This window comes from Cryptomeria japonica, chromosome 3 (assembly GCF_030272615.1).
Source record: "Cryptomeria japonica chromosome 3, Sugi_1.0, whole genome shotgun sequence".
In the NCBI taxonomy this organism is placed as follows: Eukaryota; Viridiplantae; Streptophyta; class Pinopsida; order Cupressales; family Cupressaceae; genus Cryptomeria; species Cryptomeria japonica.
The window spans coordinates 758,722,747-758,738,828 of record NC_081407.1 but is presented as its reverse complement, the minus strand read 5'-3'; the positions used below and the strand labels follow the sequence as shown (position 1 = coordinate 758,738,828).

Sequence of the window (16,082 nt, the reverse complement as noted above, 5' to 3'; positions counted from 1 at the left end):
AATTTATTAATTAAAAATAAAGGCATTTAATAATTAATTATTAATTTAATAAAAATCAAAAGGGAGCGCCTGGGTTTATTTTGTCAAGGTCGGCCTTTATTATTTATTTAAAAATCGTTTTAATTGCTATATTTTGCAAAAAGTCGGCCTAAGGTCAATATGAAGGTGAACGCCTATAAAGGAAGGTGTTTATTTCATTTTCACATCATCATTTATCATCTCTCATATGCAACTTGGAGAAGGCAAAAGAGGAGCGAATTTCATACAAAGGAAGGGCGAAATTATCATTCAAGAAGAGGAGCGAATTCAATCAAAGGTGGTGCGAAACTACTATCCAAAGGAGAGGCGAACTTGAAGTTTCCATTTGAGCGAAGTTGCCTAGGACGTCAAAGACATATCAAAGATGGCGAAATTGCTAACTTGAAGAGGAAATCACGTCCAAGACTTGAAGGGTGGCGAAGTTGATAAGAGGAACGTTCTTTTGAAGATCACATCAAGACTATCGAATTTCAAATTTTGCCTAGGCGAATTCCTTTATTTTGCATTCTAGAGTTAAGCTCTCAAAGAGGCATCAAATGGAGGTCTCTTCAAGGAAAATCAAGCCGGATCAAGGACGGTCTTCGCCAGGACAATCAAGCCAAGACAAGGGCGACCTCTTCCAATCCAGCGTTCCAAGGCGAGGTACATCATCCTGCACATCAAGGACAAAAGGAGTTAGAACAAGAGTTAATTAAAGATAGCCTCTCAACGACATCAAATTGAATATCTAGCAAGCTTCAAGTGTCAGATGAGGTGGCATCCCAGTCATCACTCCTCCAGTCAGTGAAGTCCACCTCAGCATGTCCAGATTCAATGTACTTAACTCATGGAAGGTGGCACAAACTTCGATGTACCTACCCGGGCTATCCATTGGTCGATTTTTCTAGAAGGGACATGTGTCCAAGCAATACAATTTTATCATTGGTCAAGCATTAAATGTTATGTAATGGTTGTAACAAACCCTAATTAGGGTTTTCATTGTAAAATCTTGGCCATTGATCTTGAATTGATCTAAGCCATCAAATTGTATTGTGGGCACTATATAAGCCCAAACATTTCATTTTGTAAGGGGGAATTTTAGATAGAATTAGAGAGAGTTGTAAATAGTTGAAAGTAGTTAGAGAGTAGAATAGGAGGACAAGGCAAGAAATTGTTGCCATTGATTGTAAACAAACTCCATTTTCATTGAAGTAATGGTGAAATATGTCGTTTTTCTTGCAATTTGCATGGTTTCTTGCTGAGTCTTCAATCTTAGATGGTAGATGATTAAATGAATGGAGGGAATGTGATTGATTGATGGTGGAATTCGTACATCCATACTACTAGCAGTTTGTTGATTGCAAACTTGCCTTGTGTAGTCGACTGGAATCGTTCAGCTTAAGCTCAATTTCAATTTGTCGCCTCTTCATTGATATGCATCAACTTGGATGGTATCTATGCCTGCGGTGATGATTTGAACATCATAAAGCTCCCTTAGAAGATCGCACTAGTCTTGTGTAGATGTTCCATTGATGTCAAAACAAGATCTAGTTAGAGTTTTGTCAAAGATCAATCATTGCTCCTACATTCTTAGTATTAGGATTAGATCCTCTCTTCGCCCTTATCCTTTTTCCATTCTTTCCAAATCTAAGTTAGTAAGAGCCTGTGTCCAGCAAAGCAGACCGGAAGTTCAATGTAAGTCCCCTTGTGATTCCAGCAAATCACATCATACCACTGGAGCTTGTCCACACGTGGAGACCCCACTAAAAGAACCTTGGAGTCCATCTAACTGATCCTTTTTGCAGATCTTCAGCAGTTAGAGACTATTTTCTCAAGAGAGGATAAGATGCCTGTTGGTATTTTATTCTGTGTATGATTGTGTACAAAATACACGTCAACACTGCCCTAAATGGTCTTCCTCCCTCTTGGGAACCGTTTGTTCAAGGAATTAGTGCCAGAGTTGAGCTTCCTAAGTTTGATCAATTAATGGGAGATTGCATTCAAGAAGAGTCTCGGCTGGCTGCAAAAGGAAAAATTAAGAACCCTTATGATGAGCAACATGTCCTCTTGGCTAAGAAGGAAGGAAGCCATTGGAAGAAGAATGATCTTAAGAGAAATAGAGATTTCAGTTCTTCTACCCCTCATTCAAGGAAGAGACCAAGAGATTTATCTCACATCTAATGCTTACGATGCAACAAGCTTGGCCACTTTGCAAGGGACTGTCAAATTCAGGATGAACAAGAAGATACAAACATAAATGAAGTATCAAATCCCCACAATCGTGAAGATTTCCTCTTTTGATCTATTGGTTTGTAATCCATCCCTAAGTTAAAACTTCTCATCTTGTTGTTTTATTTCAGTAGTGATGTATTGGAAACTAACCCTTATAGCTATTCTAGAAGGAAAATTTTCAAGTCCTCAAGCATGATCTAAGAAGGCCCACTTCAGCTCATGCCATCGGATCTAGATTTGAAAGTCTACTCAAACTTTCTAACCTTTTCTTTATTAAGGATACAAATTGATAAATTCTGTTTTAGATTGATTCCAACTTTAAGTCAGGAAATTTGTTGTGGATTTATCATCTAGATAGGGTTTTAGAGGGAGTCTCATGATACTGTCAAAATACCTTATTTCAGTAAATCTTATTGCTGGTTTTCTAAACTTTGTGTTTCAGCTCTAATGATGGATTTAATAAGAATATGTCTAATGTATGATCTCTACTTGATTATAGCAAAGTTATTTCCTTTGATAATATATATCTAATATTCCTTGTCTATTGCAAAATGTTTTTTATGATGATACTAACCATGATACACTGGGTGTATCATCCACCCTCTGCAGAGTGCAAGGTGGTAGTGCTCGCTCACCCTCTGTGGAGTGCAAGGTGAGTCCACCCTCTGCGGAGTGCAAGATGGCAGTTCTTTCCACCCTCTGCAGAGTGCAAGGTGGTAGTTCCTTCCACCCTTTGCGGAGTGCAAGGTGGCGGTTATTTCTCACCCTTTGCGGAGTGCAAGGTGAGTTCACCCTCTGCAGTGTACAAGGTGATAGGTTGTTCTTCTTAGTAAAGAGGCTTATGTATCCTCTGCGGTTGTGCATGATTTATGGTTATATATATCCTTGAGTATTAATTATTGCAAGTGCATATGGAAAGGTCTCTGTCATCCTCTGCGGATATGCATGATGAAAGATCATGGTGTTACATGTAGGTCCCCAGGAAAGTGTAAAGTAATGAAGCATTGGCTTCATCCTCTACAAGCATTGCAAGAGAAGATCATGTAAAGGTTCATTGTAATTGCATATAGATTGTACTATTAGGGCTGGGCCCTAATCTTAAACATTGTAATTACTCATGTCATGGTAATGTCCATGAAAATCAGATTATGTAATTATTTTCCTCCCTAGTTAAGAGGGAGTGTTGTTTTGGTAACTAGTTTGGAAAATATTTATAATGGATTCTAATTGCCAAAGGCAACATTCGAATCCATTAGGATTAAATAGGGTTGGGCCCTATCTCAATCTAATATGTAAGACAAATAGGGCTGGGCCCTATTCCAAAGTTGTTCGGATCATTATAGGGCTGGGCCCTACTTCCCTTATATTCCTAACATATAATGTTCAAAACGCATGGACCTATTTATCAAACGTGTGGGCTATCATGTGGACCCATCCTCATTATGTGGCGTGTGAATTAAAGTGAGTTTAGGCACCAAAATGTATTGGGCCGACCCTATATGCATTCCCTCTACCTTCTATAAATACCAAAGTTCCTAGACTCGGACTCGGCTCTAACTCGGCAAGGCTGACTCAACTCATGACTCGGCTCGGACTCAGCAATGACTCGGCAAAATAAGAAAACCCTTGAAATTTAGAGATTTTTAACGATTTAAAACTTGTTTCATACACCCATTATTGAATTAAGCTTAAAGACACTATAACATCATCAAATAGAAGCTAATTTGATCACATACATAAACATACATCCATCACATGCATAGAAATGTAAATTGTAGTTGAAGGAATTAGAAAACATAGATATATAGAGTTGTAAATGTTGTCCAATATATATAAAATCCATGACTTCAAATGTTCCCAAACATATATGTAACTCTAAAGTGTAAACAAAAACAAGTCTATGGCTCAGGCTCTGGCTCAGCCTTGTCTATCTGCCTCCTAGAAAGGCATCTAAGGTAGGTCCTGGATGACTGAGTAGCCATAGTCTCTGCCTATGATGTGCCATTCTGAGTAGCCATAGGTGTTGTGCCTGATCGTGCTCTATCCTCCTCCTCTGCCATAGCCACAGCCTCAGCCTTTTTGTTTGCCTAGTCAACCCACTCAAGGTCCTCATTAGTGAAGACTAGATCGGTGGACTCAGTGAGCCAATTGGACTGTAGTGTTGCCCCAATGTGATTTGTGCAAGCTTTTTACCTCTTCCTCTCAGCTGGTTGCAAAACTATGGCTTCCTATTTTTCCAATGTTCCACAGGCGTTGGGGACGAGGGGACGTGTTTCCAAGATGGGGGGACCAAGGGCCTAAGTTTGGAGATGGCAGGGGGACAGCGATGGGGGGGTGGCGGGATGGTGGTGTTGATATAGTTATACATATACATATAGTACTTGAAAAACTAGTTTTGAAAAGATGTATGACACTATTATAGTATAAGAATTACATTGTCAAATGAGACTATAGGAAATTTGAAATACTAAATCTAAATACCAATTACCAAGATTTCTAAGTTGTGTTGTTATATGGAGCCTAATCAGACTCGTAGGTTAGATTTTCCCTACTTCTATCGGTATGGTTTCCCTCTATATTTTTCAATGGGGGTTTGGGGGCAGTGCCCCTTGCGCGTTCCCTGTCGCGATACAGGGCGGGGTCGAGGGGCAGCGCCCCGCGAGGCCAAAAAATCATTAAAAAATGTTATGTTTTTTTTTTGTTTTTTTTATTGCACTGTTTTAAGTGACTCTGGCCGGGTCATGACCCTCAGACTCGACGAGTCAGGGAGTGACTCGCTGACTCGGTGAGTCAGGCGAGTCACGCCCCCTGACCCGTCCGAGCCCGAGTCAGGTTCACCGTGACCCGGCAGGGGTCACCCGGCCCGTTGACTCGCGTGACTCGCCGCGAGTCAAAGCGAATAAAATCACCTTCAGCAAGATCAGTGAATTGTATAATCAGCATTCAGCAAACTTCTCTTGAGCAAAGCAAACTTTAGTCAGCAAGTTATCTCCAAGAGCAGCTACTTATCTCCTTAAGACAGCGAACTATCTTCAAAGGACAACGAACCAAATTCTGGGCAACAAATCATGTACTTGATCTGTGAATAGTCTACTTGATCAACGAATGGTCCACTTGATCAGCAAATGGTCTCCTTGATCAGCGAATTATCTCTACACAAGCATATTACAGATAAGTTAATTATGCTTCTGTGTATATCAGGTTGATGCCCTAGTTTGATACATGTTCTGCTGTTCATTTAGCTTCAAGAGTTGAAGCTAATTTGTAAAGACATTTTCTGATTGTTTGTCTAATCAGAGCTGAAGATCTGTTGTTGCTAGGTTTTTCCTCCAAGGGGGAGGTTTTCCCAAGGTAGTCTTGTGTTGTGTGCATCTCTATTTATGTGCTTTATTTCTGTTACTGTACATTATCTACTTCTGCACCTATATGTTAAGTGATTGCAAATCTGATTACTAAAATCTAACATCTTGCACCTCAAGCACCCTCTCTAACAAAACAAAGTAACAAGAATACTTAGTATCAATAGGTTCGGGGAATTTCTTCCTCAAAAAATTCCTAAAAAGAACAATCAGAGGCTGTTGGTTGCAAATAAGAACATCTTGCAATCTTGCTTTGGCTACCACTCTCTTCAGCCAATCTTTTTATGCCTTACAATGAATTATTCAACATATGAAAACATGGGATCCAAAAATTGTGCCTATATGCACCCTCCACCATAATGTCAACTAACTTACAAACACATGTTGCATTGGTGACCACCAATACAACATTTGAGGCCCCAAACTCCTCTATTGCCTCCATCAAAATCTGAAATTGGAAGTTCACATTCTTGCACTTCCCTAAACAATCAATAACTCTAAAAAAATAAAAGCCAAGAACACATGTAAATATGATATTGATGAGTGATCAATGTCTAATATGAGAACACCAATCCATCATGATTCATAATTGAGCAGCCCATCCTTAGCCAAATTTGCCTCATATCACCCATCAACAAACTCACTATTAAACATTGTCTCTCAAGAAGGGTAATGTATAATCTATGTTCTCCAAGGCAGAAACGAGGAACCAATGCGACTTGTTTTTGTCAACATATTTTTGAAATAAGAAAAATGTGAAATGAGATGGCATGGGCATAAAAAGATTGGGCAACTAAATTAGCTACCTCTTTCGTAATTGCACATTCAACATCCTTGCAACTATCCCTAGCATTTGAATTCTTCCTCATTCCTTTTGTATAAACATCAATGCTATCAACCATGGATGACATAGTAGATTGTATAGACTCTATTGGCACACCCTTAGATCTTGCTTCAAAATCCATGTACAATCAATTTACCTTGGCCTTCTCAACTATGACTACTCCAAAACCCTAACACCATGTATTGTAATGCAGAAAAGATAACTAGATACCTTGGGATAGCTCATCTTAAATATTTATTGCACAATGACACAACAATACTCTGCTTCCCCTAACTTTTTCTTTTTATCTTTGTCTCAAGCTGTTACAAACTGCAAATGAGGTTTATTGGGTTCGAATGGGCTTTTTGCATAAGTTTTTAGAAGAACAGAAAGGCATTCAAAATTTCAAACAAGATATGTGGCTGTTCCACTTCAATTACAACAATCGCATGCCCTAATGAACCCCCAACTACTCTTTGTTCAATGCCATCATTTTCACTACCCTTATTGCTGCCCATGTTTGAGAAAAAAACAGAGTGCAAACTGAAAAAAGAAGACAAAATTGAAAAAAATAGCCTTAGCTCTTTTTCTTTAAATTTTCAAAACTATGAAAGATTAAAAAAAGAATCTTGAAAATAAAAGGCAAACAGTATTAAAATGGTGTTCTCCCCTTCTCCTCCCTGTTCTTCATCACTCCTCAATGCTTATTGCTCATGAATATCGGCCAAAAAAATGCAATTTGTTATGGCTGTTGTGTTTTTCTTGTTTCTAAAGACAGGGTTACAACTTACAACTTTATTATGTTTCAGGGTTTGATAGAGATGCAACAGTCTTGTGGGCCATCCCACTCCTCTTCATTTTTTATTTTTTTCTTTAAAATTTCTATCTGGGAACACCCGGCCATACCTGGATGGTAGACAACTGTTTTTGGGGCATTTACAAGTAGGCAGCAAGGATAGGGAACGCCAGGGAACATTCCTCAAGCATCTCCACATCCCTCAAATGTTTCAAGCACAGGAACGACTAGAAAACCCCTGAGGATGCATCCTCATGTATCGATGGAAATAATTGATGCTTTTACATTTGAAGTCATCCTAATTGCAAAAAAAGTGAGAGTGAAAGCAAACAAAAATGTACACCATGAAATATGAATATTGAAATATGGATTTTCCTCAGTAATTTTGTGATTGTTGATTATAGTGCACATTGCATAATGCATCACTATATAGTTTGACTTCAAAGTTTGAACCCTAAAAATCAGTTGCACACTACAAAGTACAAACTACACATGTCAAGCTACAAAGTCACACAAAGGAAGAGGAGCCCAATGAGGCTAGCTGCTATGAAGGACGATCAACTATGTTGGCTGCAGTTCCTACTGTTTTTGTCATGGGTTATGTATACTGAATTGATGCTAGATCATAAGTATTTTATATGAAGGTAAACAGATTAGATTGTCTTATACTAGCTGGATGTGATCCTGCGTAATATAAACCAGATTGCTCACAATCACTTAGTTCAGTAATGCACTGAGTTACACCACTACTAACTGCTAAATAATAAAATGCAAGGGCCTTTAAAAAGGGATCTGTTGGTATTTAATCTTCATGCTATGGTTAAACATTGTAAATTGGTAGACAGGAAAGATAGCAAGGCACCATGTTTCTCATGAAGACCAAAAGCACCACCATCTCCATTTCCTAAACCATTGCTTACAATGGAGATCTAGTTTCTATGGTGCCCAGAGTATTCTATTATTGCCATCATTACACCTTTCCCAAGAGCTGTGTAGGGTTACTGACGTAGCTCACATATTTTTACTTCCACTGAGTACAACAGAGTCAACACTCAAAAGTTCAAGGAAGCCAAAGGAACTATGGCCACGCATCCTCCCAAATAGAGATATCAATCTGCTCTCGATCATGAATTCTAACAAAGCAATGAATAAACAGAGATGCCCTTAATATCACCATAACACAAGAGACAAAGTTTACAAAGGGCACAAAACAATCTCATAAAGGAATAGTTCCTGATGTTGAAGCTCCAAGATTCTACTCACTTAATTTGATTTGGTTGCTCTTCATCAAATACCCCAGCCATCCTAAAGATATCAAAATCATTTAGCCTGAAAACTAGCCTCTTTGTAAAGGGGAAAAATAAAGATAATACCAGCAAAATCAGAAAATATTACCAATATTCAGGAAAACTTCAATCAAAATAGAAGTCAATGCCTTTTTAGAAAATATCACAACTTTTATGAAAATATTGGTCTGATATGAAATCTGATATTTTCTGAGATATAACAATAATTGCTTCTATGACCAAGACTGCATGAAAATCCCATTTTCAAGACCCAACCTTGGGAAATAAATCCTTGTCAATCCTTTAACGAAAACTAACCATTAAATACGGTATAGCTCTTGGGCATTATTAGCATGTCAAACATGCCAGAAATCTTTCCAGTTGTCATATCAGGCTTTGAGATTCTTGGTCCACAATAGACACTCATAAACCTACATATAAGTCCTTTTTCCTTAAGGAACCAAAGCACCTGCTTATCTCATCCAGAACTGCTCCGGTTCATTAAGATAGATGTGTTCTGGTGGATCAACTTGTCAACAAGAGTTTGTGTAAATGGGTTTGGTGGCCAGAGGTCACTGCCAAAAGAATATATATTATGACATGGACATTGGCCTATCAGAGAGAAAGGTAGATACCAATCTCACTGTTCTGACACAGTCAAGGACAGATAACTCCCAACATAATACACAAGTTAGGATTGGATTGTTAAGCTTAGGCACCTTTGATTATTTTGACCTAGTGCCGATTTTATATGAAGTGAGCAGGTGAGAGTTGTCTATTAATGACTTCCTGTGTTCAGATGTGTGGGATTGCTCCAAACACTAATCACTAGGAGCCAAGCAGGAGTGTTTTCCTTCCTATAATTAAATTTATATGCTATATGATGTGAAGTTCAATGAACTTAGAATACTACCTTTTTCGATTTTTTCCAAAACTTCATTCAGCATCAAGATGCATTATTAAGTCTCAAAGAACATATATGCAAACAGGTTAAATGTGGTGACAGTCAACATTTTTTGAGTTTCCAATGGAAAACTGCTAATCACTAATTTCTTGTGTCTTTCATGCAGTCCTCAAAGTGGTATTCTGTTTACCAGGTTAAATGTCGTTTGATTTTTTCACGAGATCAAAAGAAAAAAGTTTTGTCCTGGCTGATGCACAAATCCAGCATTTGGTACAATATAGGGACGCTAGGTTTAAGAAACCTTAATAAAAAATGGTTCTCCAAATCAGAGTTGGAGAGTTGAAGAAAAGGCTTAAAAAGAATACATTACAATACACGGTTTTTAATTGGAAAACAATCATCCAGAAGGGTTTATTTATGCAACTTAAAGTAATGGTTGAACTGTAGCAGCTATGAAATTAGCAATTACTAGCAAGAAAAATGCAAATGTAATGAAAAACTGTTCTTGACTGGAAGCAACAGGTTAAAGTTGCTGGAAGTGCAACAAAGGGTATTTAGTAACTTTCTTGGCTGATCATTTATTACATGGACTGAAATGTAGTTTGCAACAAATGTTTCCCATATAATGTTTATATGGAAGGAAAGAAGTACACGGTGCTTAATTAAGATTGTTCTTGACTGGAAAGACCAAACTAAAGTTGATGACAATGGAACAAACAAGCCGCTTACAGAAAAACCCATTATGTTGGCAAAATCTCGATTCTATGGGGAAAAAGAAAGAAATGTGTAAATTTAAGGTTGAAGGTTGAATACGCTCAATAGGTTAGTGCAACATTATATGTGCAGTAATAAGCATATTTTTGTCTTAATATATTGTCAAGATGACAACATTGAGACTCAATCAAAGTCATGTAGTTTCCACAGTTCATGAAGATCAGTAGTAGTTTTCTGGATTAAACTGTGAGTAGATTTTTCTCATCGTCGTCTCGGATCATACTGCATGATCTATCATCAGGATGAAATGATGGATCGTGCAGTATGATCCAAAACATTGATGAATATTCTGCTCTCCATTCATTTCATTTTGATGATGGATGATGCAGTATTCTACTATTCTGTTCTCTGTTCATTTCATCCTGATGATGGATCATGCAGTATGATCCAAAACATTGATGAGAAAAATATATACATAATTTAATTGGATTAATCCAGAAAACTACTATTGAACATGGAGACTAGCAATTGCATAAATTTGACTTGACTGATATACCGTTTATGGAGTTTAGAAAGTGCTTGTACTCATTTTTTGACTACTGATTTATATCTCACAATCTTTTAGAGGAACTTCAAGCCTTTAAAATTTCAAATGTATTTGCAAGAATGATTCATTCCAACAAGAAATTTAAAAAATAGAATGAAATACACAAAAAATCCAAGAATTTCATAACGTAAACACAAAAATCTGAATTTCACTATGTTGCCAATGTTCTTCACCTTGATAATTGTCTTGGACATTACACAAAGAAGGCTACTCACTTTTTCTTCATCAAAACTATGTTCAATCAAATTCCAAAGATTGTTAGTTACAATCCTTGAGAGGACATTTTTTACAATATATGCAATTGAGAACTGTACAATTTTACATCAAAAACCACATGCAAGTTGTTCCAGCATATATGTGTGCTCTTGACAAGAAATATGCAATTCAAATCGGAGATTGGTCTGTAAAATTTCTCTTTCCCAGCTTAATGAACCTTGGGCATGAAAAGCCTGTAACACAGAGTGATATGCAAATAATTCCAGCTTATGTAAGGATACATTGTGCTCATCTGCTAAGTGAATTCCATTTTTGTCTTAACATAAAGGGGTAAAAATATTATTAAACCAAGGAGACATTACAAAGCAAGGCCATTAAATGGCCCTATCAAGATCAACCAAGTGATCCAATTGATGAGACAAATCTGGGGGCAGATGGCCCCGATCCACCAAATTCCAATCATGCATATGATCGGAAGCCCATTTAGCCAAGCAATCAGCCACACCATTCCATTCACGGGGAATATGGTTGAAAGTAACATGCTCCAGAGATGCACAGAGAGTGAGAATTTGTTCAACAATCAAGGCCAGCTGCCAGCTCACATTATCCATATACTGCCTTTTCAGTAAGTTCACCACAACCTGGGAGTCAGACTCACATATGATCCTTCGCCAACCCAACTGATTGGCCCGCTCCATAGCCACTAAAATAGCCTGAGCCTCCATAAGATTATTCGTATGAAGACCCTTATACTCAGAGAAAATAAACTGAACATCCCCTGAGCTATCACGGCCCACACCTCCAATGCCAGCATGACCAGGATTACCACGAGAAGAGCCATCCGAGTTGATTTTTAGGACTCCCAAGGGAGGAGGGGACCATCTTCCCTCCCTATTCACCTTTGGGGTAGGATGCCTACACCTGTTACGCATGAGTTGTCGTTGCGGAGGAGGAAGATGAAGGCGATTACAACAATCAACATCCCGAGGGTCCACCCGCATAGTCATATCACACTTAGCCACAATAGTTTCCCCTAAGGAGTGTAAAATTTTCCTCCAAAGGTGAGGAGCCATCAGCTGCAAATCTTGAAAGATCCGCCTATTCCTCTCCAACCAAAGATTCCAGATAATAAAGGAAGGCCCAATGGCCCAAGCAGCCTGGAGAAAGGAAGTAGAAATAGGGGCCCTTCCCCATCATTCCCAAAATTCCACCAAAGAGGAAACATGCCAGCAGGTCGTATTCCACACTCCCCACCAGAAGTGCCAAATCTCCCTAGCATAGGAGCATTGGAAGAAGATATGGGATACACTCTCTTCACAACCTTGACACAAAACACACATAGAAGGGCCTTGAAAACCACGCTTACATAAATTATCCCAAGTGAGACACCGATTTTGGGCCACTAACCACATAAAGAAGTTGCACTTGGGCCATGACAACTTGTGCCAAACATGCTTCCACCAAGGGACCTCCATGTCCCCAAACAACTGCCTACCAATCTGTTTATAACCAGCAACCACAGAGTACTTTCCAGACAAGTCTGAACCATCCCAAGCCAAAACATCAGTTCCTCTCAAAGAATTACAAGCACGGGAAGCCAAAACCAAGGTTACCAAGAGATAGGGGTACTTGGTGTTGATTTTAACACTTTCAGATTAATGTAAACTCAGAAAATCAGAATTTAATTACCAACTAAATTGATTAAATGAATAGGTTATAGTTTTCTAGATTTAAGCATAACCAAGAAAAGAGCAAAATAAGTACAAGACACAATTACCCTGGGAAAACCACCTAGGAGGAAAAACCCAGCTAGAAAAGATCCTCAGATCTGATTATGGATTGAATGCATATGAAGGTTACAACACTTATCTCAAGTACTTGAAGGTGATTGCACTTAGGACTGATAATGTCTTCCACAAGACTGTACTTTCATAAGCATCAAATTTTTCATCTACCCCCTTTAACAACAATCAAGACCAAACCCTAGATCTGCAATATTTGCATATGAAGTCTGCTCTTTTATGGACTGCAGCTTCAGCACTCAGTTCGCTCTCCACATTGAAGAATTTTGCACCTTAGCTAGCAGATGAAGTTCGCTTTAATGGCAGAGGTAATTCACTATAATGGCAGATACAATGTTGCTCCTTTAAGTTCGCATTAGGCAGGCACATGCATTTCGCATGAAAAAACTGAATGAATGATTAATGATGAGAAGTTTGTGTTTATTTATATGTGGAGCAATAGTCTTAATCATGTCGACTTGCCTTTATAAATTAAAGTCCTTTAATTTATTAACCGAAATGCATAAGGATAGGGTTGGCCCTATGTTGGCATGTTAGCTTGTATGTATGTAGCATGGAGATGTAGCATGGGGTCTTCTTTAGATGTCATGGGGTATAGGGCCCAACCCTACACGTTGGGAAGGGGTTGGCCCCCTTGGGCAGATTCCAATGTTGCCCAAGGCAATTGGAATCTGCCATTCCCTAATTATAATCAACACTCCCTCTTAATTAGGGAGAAGGTAATCTTACAACCAGGTTACAAGATTAGGGCCCACCCCTAATCTTGTAACCTGAACTTAGCTATCAACTTCAAATATTCCTAAGAGAGGATCACAACAAGTATCCCATAGCATCCATCTTGTACTGCTTGTGGAGGGTGACTTCAAACTTTAACATGCACACTTGCAAGTCATAAATACATACACAATTATTCATGCACATCATGGAGTTATTCCATGCCATCAATCACGCATATCCATCATTCATTGCCTTAACCTCAGTCTTCTCCCAAAGAAGAATGTAACATCATAATCTTCCATCTTGCACCCAAGCATACAGTGGAGATACATAATCATTGCTCTCCATAAGCATAAAATGAAGACATGGTCCTCCATCGTGCACAGAAGCATCGAATGGAATCTAATAAACACATTCCTCCATCTTGAACACAAGCAAGAAATGGAATAGACATAATCAGAATATTGTAGTCTTCCATCTTGCACACATGCATACAATGGAACTACATAATATAATCTTTCAGCTCGCACACAAGCATAGACTGGATCCACCTTACATTGCCCGCAGAGGGTGGAGTGGATCTTTTCTACCATCTTACATTGCCTACAGAGGATGGTTAACAATTACTCTTCTCCTTGAGAGATTACAATACCATCTTACATTGCCCGCAGAGGATGGTTAACAATTACTCTTCTCCCTAGGAAGATTACAATACCATCTTACATTGCCCGTAGAGGATGGTTAACAATTACTCTTCTCCCTGAGAAGATTACAATACCATCTTACATTGCTCGCAGAGGATGGTTAACACTTATTCTTCTCCCTGAGAGGATTACAATACCACATTACATTGCCCGCAGAGGGTGGTTGATACAACACAATGTATCACTGAGGTTGAGACTCCCTCTCAACCAAGGCGGTGTTCTCCACAAATCCAAGTCTATCTTTTGAAGTACTCAAGCTTCAAGAGACTTGGTGAGAACATCTGCAACACAGGATTGTCCTGCCATAAAACACTAAATTGTCAGGTATCTCTATACACCCCTGATAATAAATCAAAACAACATAACATGAATTTTGAGAAACCACACTGCTTCTCTTGATGCAACACTTGTAACAATGTATTTAGCTTCAGCAATACTCAATGCAACTAAGGACTGTCTCTGTAGGTCCAAGAGATCCCAGCAAGTGAATGCTTGAAGTGTTTTCCTTGTCCATAACACTTCTTGACCAATCTGAACCTAAGCAGCTTCAACCCATAACCAACTGTGCCTCGCAAGTATCTTAGGATGTGCTTGGCTGCAACAAGATGAGCATGTTTGGGAAAGCTCATGAACTAGCTGAGAGCATTCACAACAAAGCATATGTCTGGTCTAGTGTTAACTAGATACATTAGTGATTCAATCAACTGCTTGTACTCTGATGGATCTGCAAAATCAGAATTAGCTGCAGAAACACTTAACTTCTTAAAGTTAGATTCCATAGGAGTAGACATAGGTTTACAATCCATCATTCTAACTCTTTTCAAAATATCAATAGTAAATTTTGTTAGACCTTTGCCATACTTCTAGACCTAGGAAATAATGCATTAAACCTAAGTCCTTCATTTCAAATTTTGAAGCTAGTTCTTTCTTACATCTAATGATAAGTTCATCTTTACCAGTAAGAAATAAATCATCCATATATCGAACTATAATTAGCATTTCATCATTGGATAACTTAAAGTAGATGTTAGAGTTAGCATCATTTTTACAAAATCCTAAACTTAACAAGTATTTATCAATTCTTTCATACCAAGCACGAGAGGCCTGTTTGAGGCCATAAAGGGCTTTCTTCAATCTGCACACATGAATTACTCTATCCTGAATCTCATAACCCTTAAGATATACCAAAATAGCTGGAACTCCCTCTCAGCAGAAACTATGTTCAATCACAGCTTCCAAGGCACTCGAACTTCCTTCAAGTGTATGCCCATCCCAATAATTGCACTTGAAGAATTAGTATGCCTTGTTTCAGAGGCACTCCAAGCCATTGAAAGATCCAATCAATTTCTTGCACTTAAGGATAGGAAATCATACATTTAAGCATCAAGTCAGTTCAATGAAATTAAAAATGCTTGACCCAAGAAAAGAATTCCATGCTAATACTCATAAGAAAAGTAATCAACCAACATAAGTTAGAGTATACCAAACTCAGAAGGAGGCGCTCCCTCTTAGCTTCTACACAATCAATCTTTTATGTTAATCTCAAGGATCATGTCCATCTATCTTTCAATCAATAAGGTGGACCCATAGCATAATTGTTGAGATAAGATGAGGATAACTTCCATCAAGAGATTACACAACAAGATTGCCAATCAAATGTCATCAATAGAAAATGAAAATCCTAAGAGATCAATTGCGAAATCTTTCAAAGAGAAATCACAAATAGAATCACAGATTTGTAGAAAATAGTTTCAGCCAATGAATAGCAACATTTAGTAAGATAAGATATAAATTCAATCTCTTGGAACAGACGACGGAGTAAACACAATAAAGAAAAACCTCACAAATCATCCAACCGTGCCCCATCAATATAATGGATGTCAATGGGCCCTTGGTCTACTGGT

At 38.4% G+C, this 16,082-nt stretch overlaps 1 protein-coding gene across 1 annotated transcript; it reads right to left on the bottom strand.

The window, feature by feature from the left end:
• Positions 1-11,329: 11,329 nt before the first annotated feature.
• Positions 11,330-11,956, bottom strand: LOC131874344 (uncharacterized). Its single transcript, XM_059217676.1, has one exon. It carries the CDS (start codon positions 11,954-11,956, stop codon positions 11,330-11,332), a length of 627 nt encoding a protein of 208 aa, XP_059073659.1.
• Between the last annotated feature and the right edge of the window lie 4,126 nt (positions 11,957-16,082).

Excerpts from the sequence above, each read along its gene's own strand:
- LOC131874344 (XM_059217676.1), bottom strand. The coding sequence starts at position 11,956 with ATGCGGGTGGACCCTCGGGATGTTGATTGTTGTAATCGCCTTCATCTT.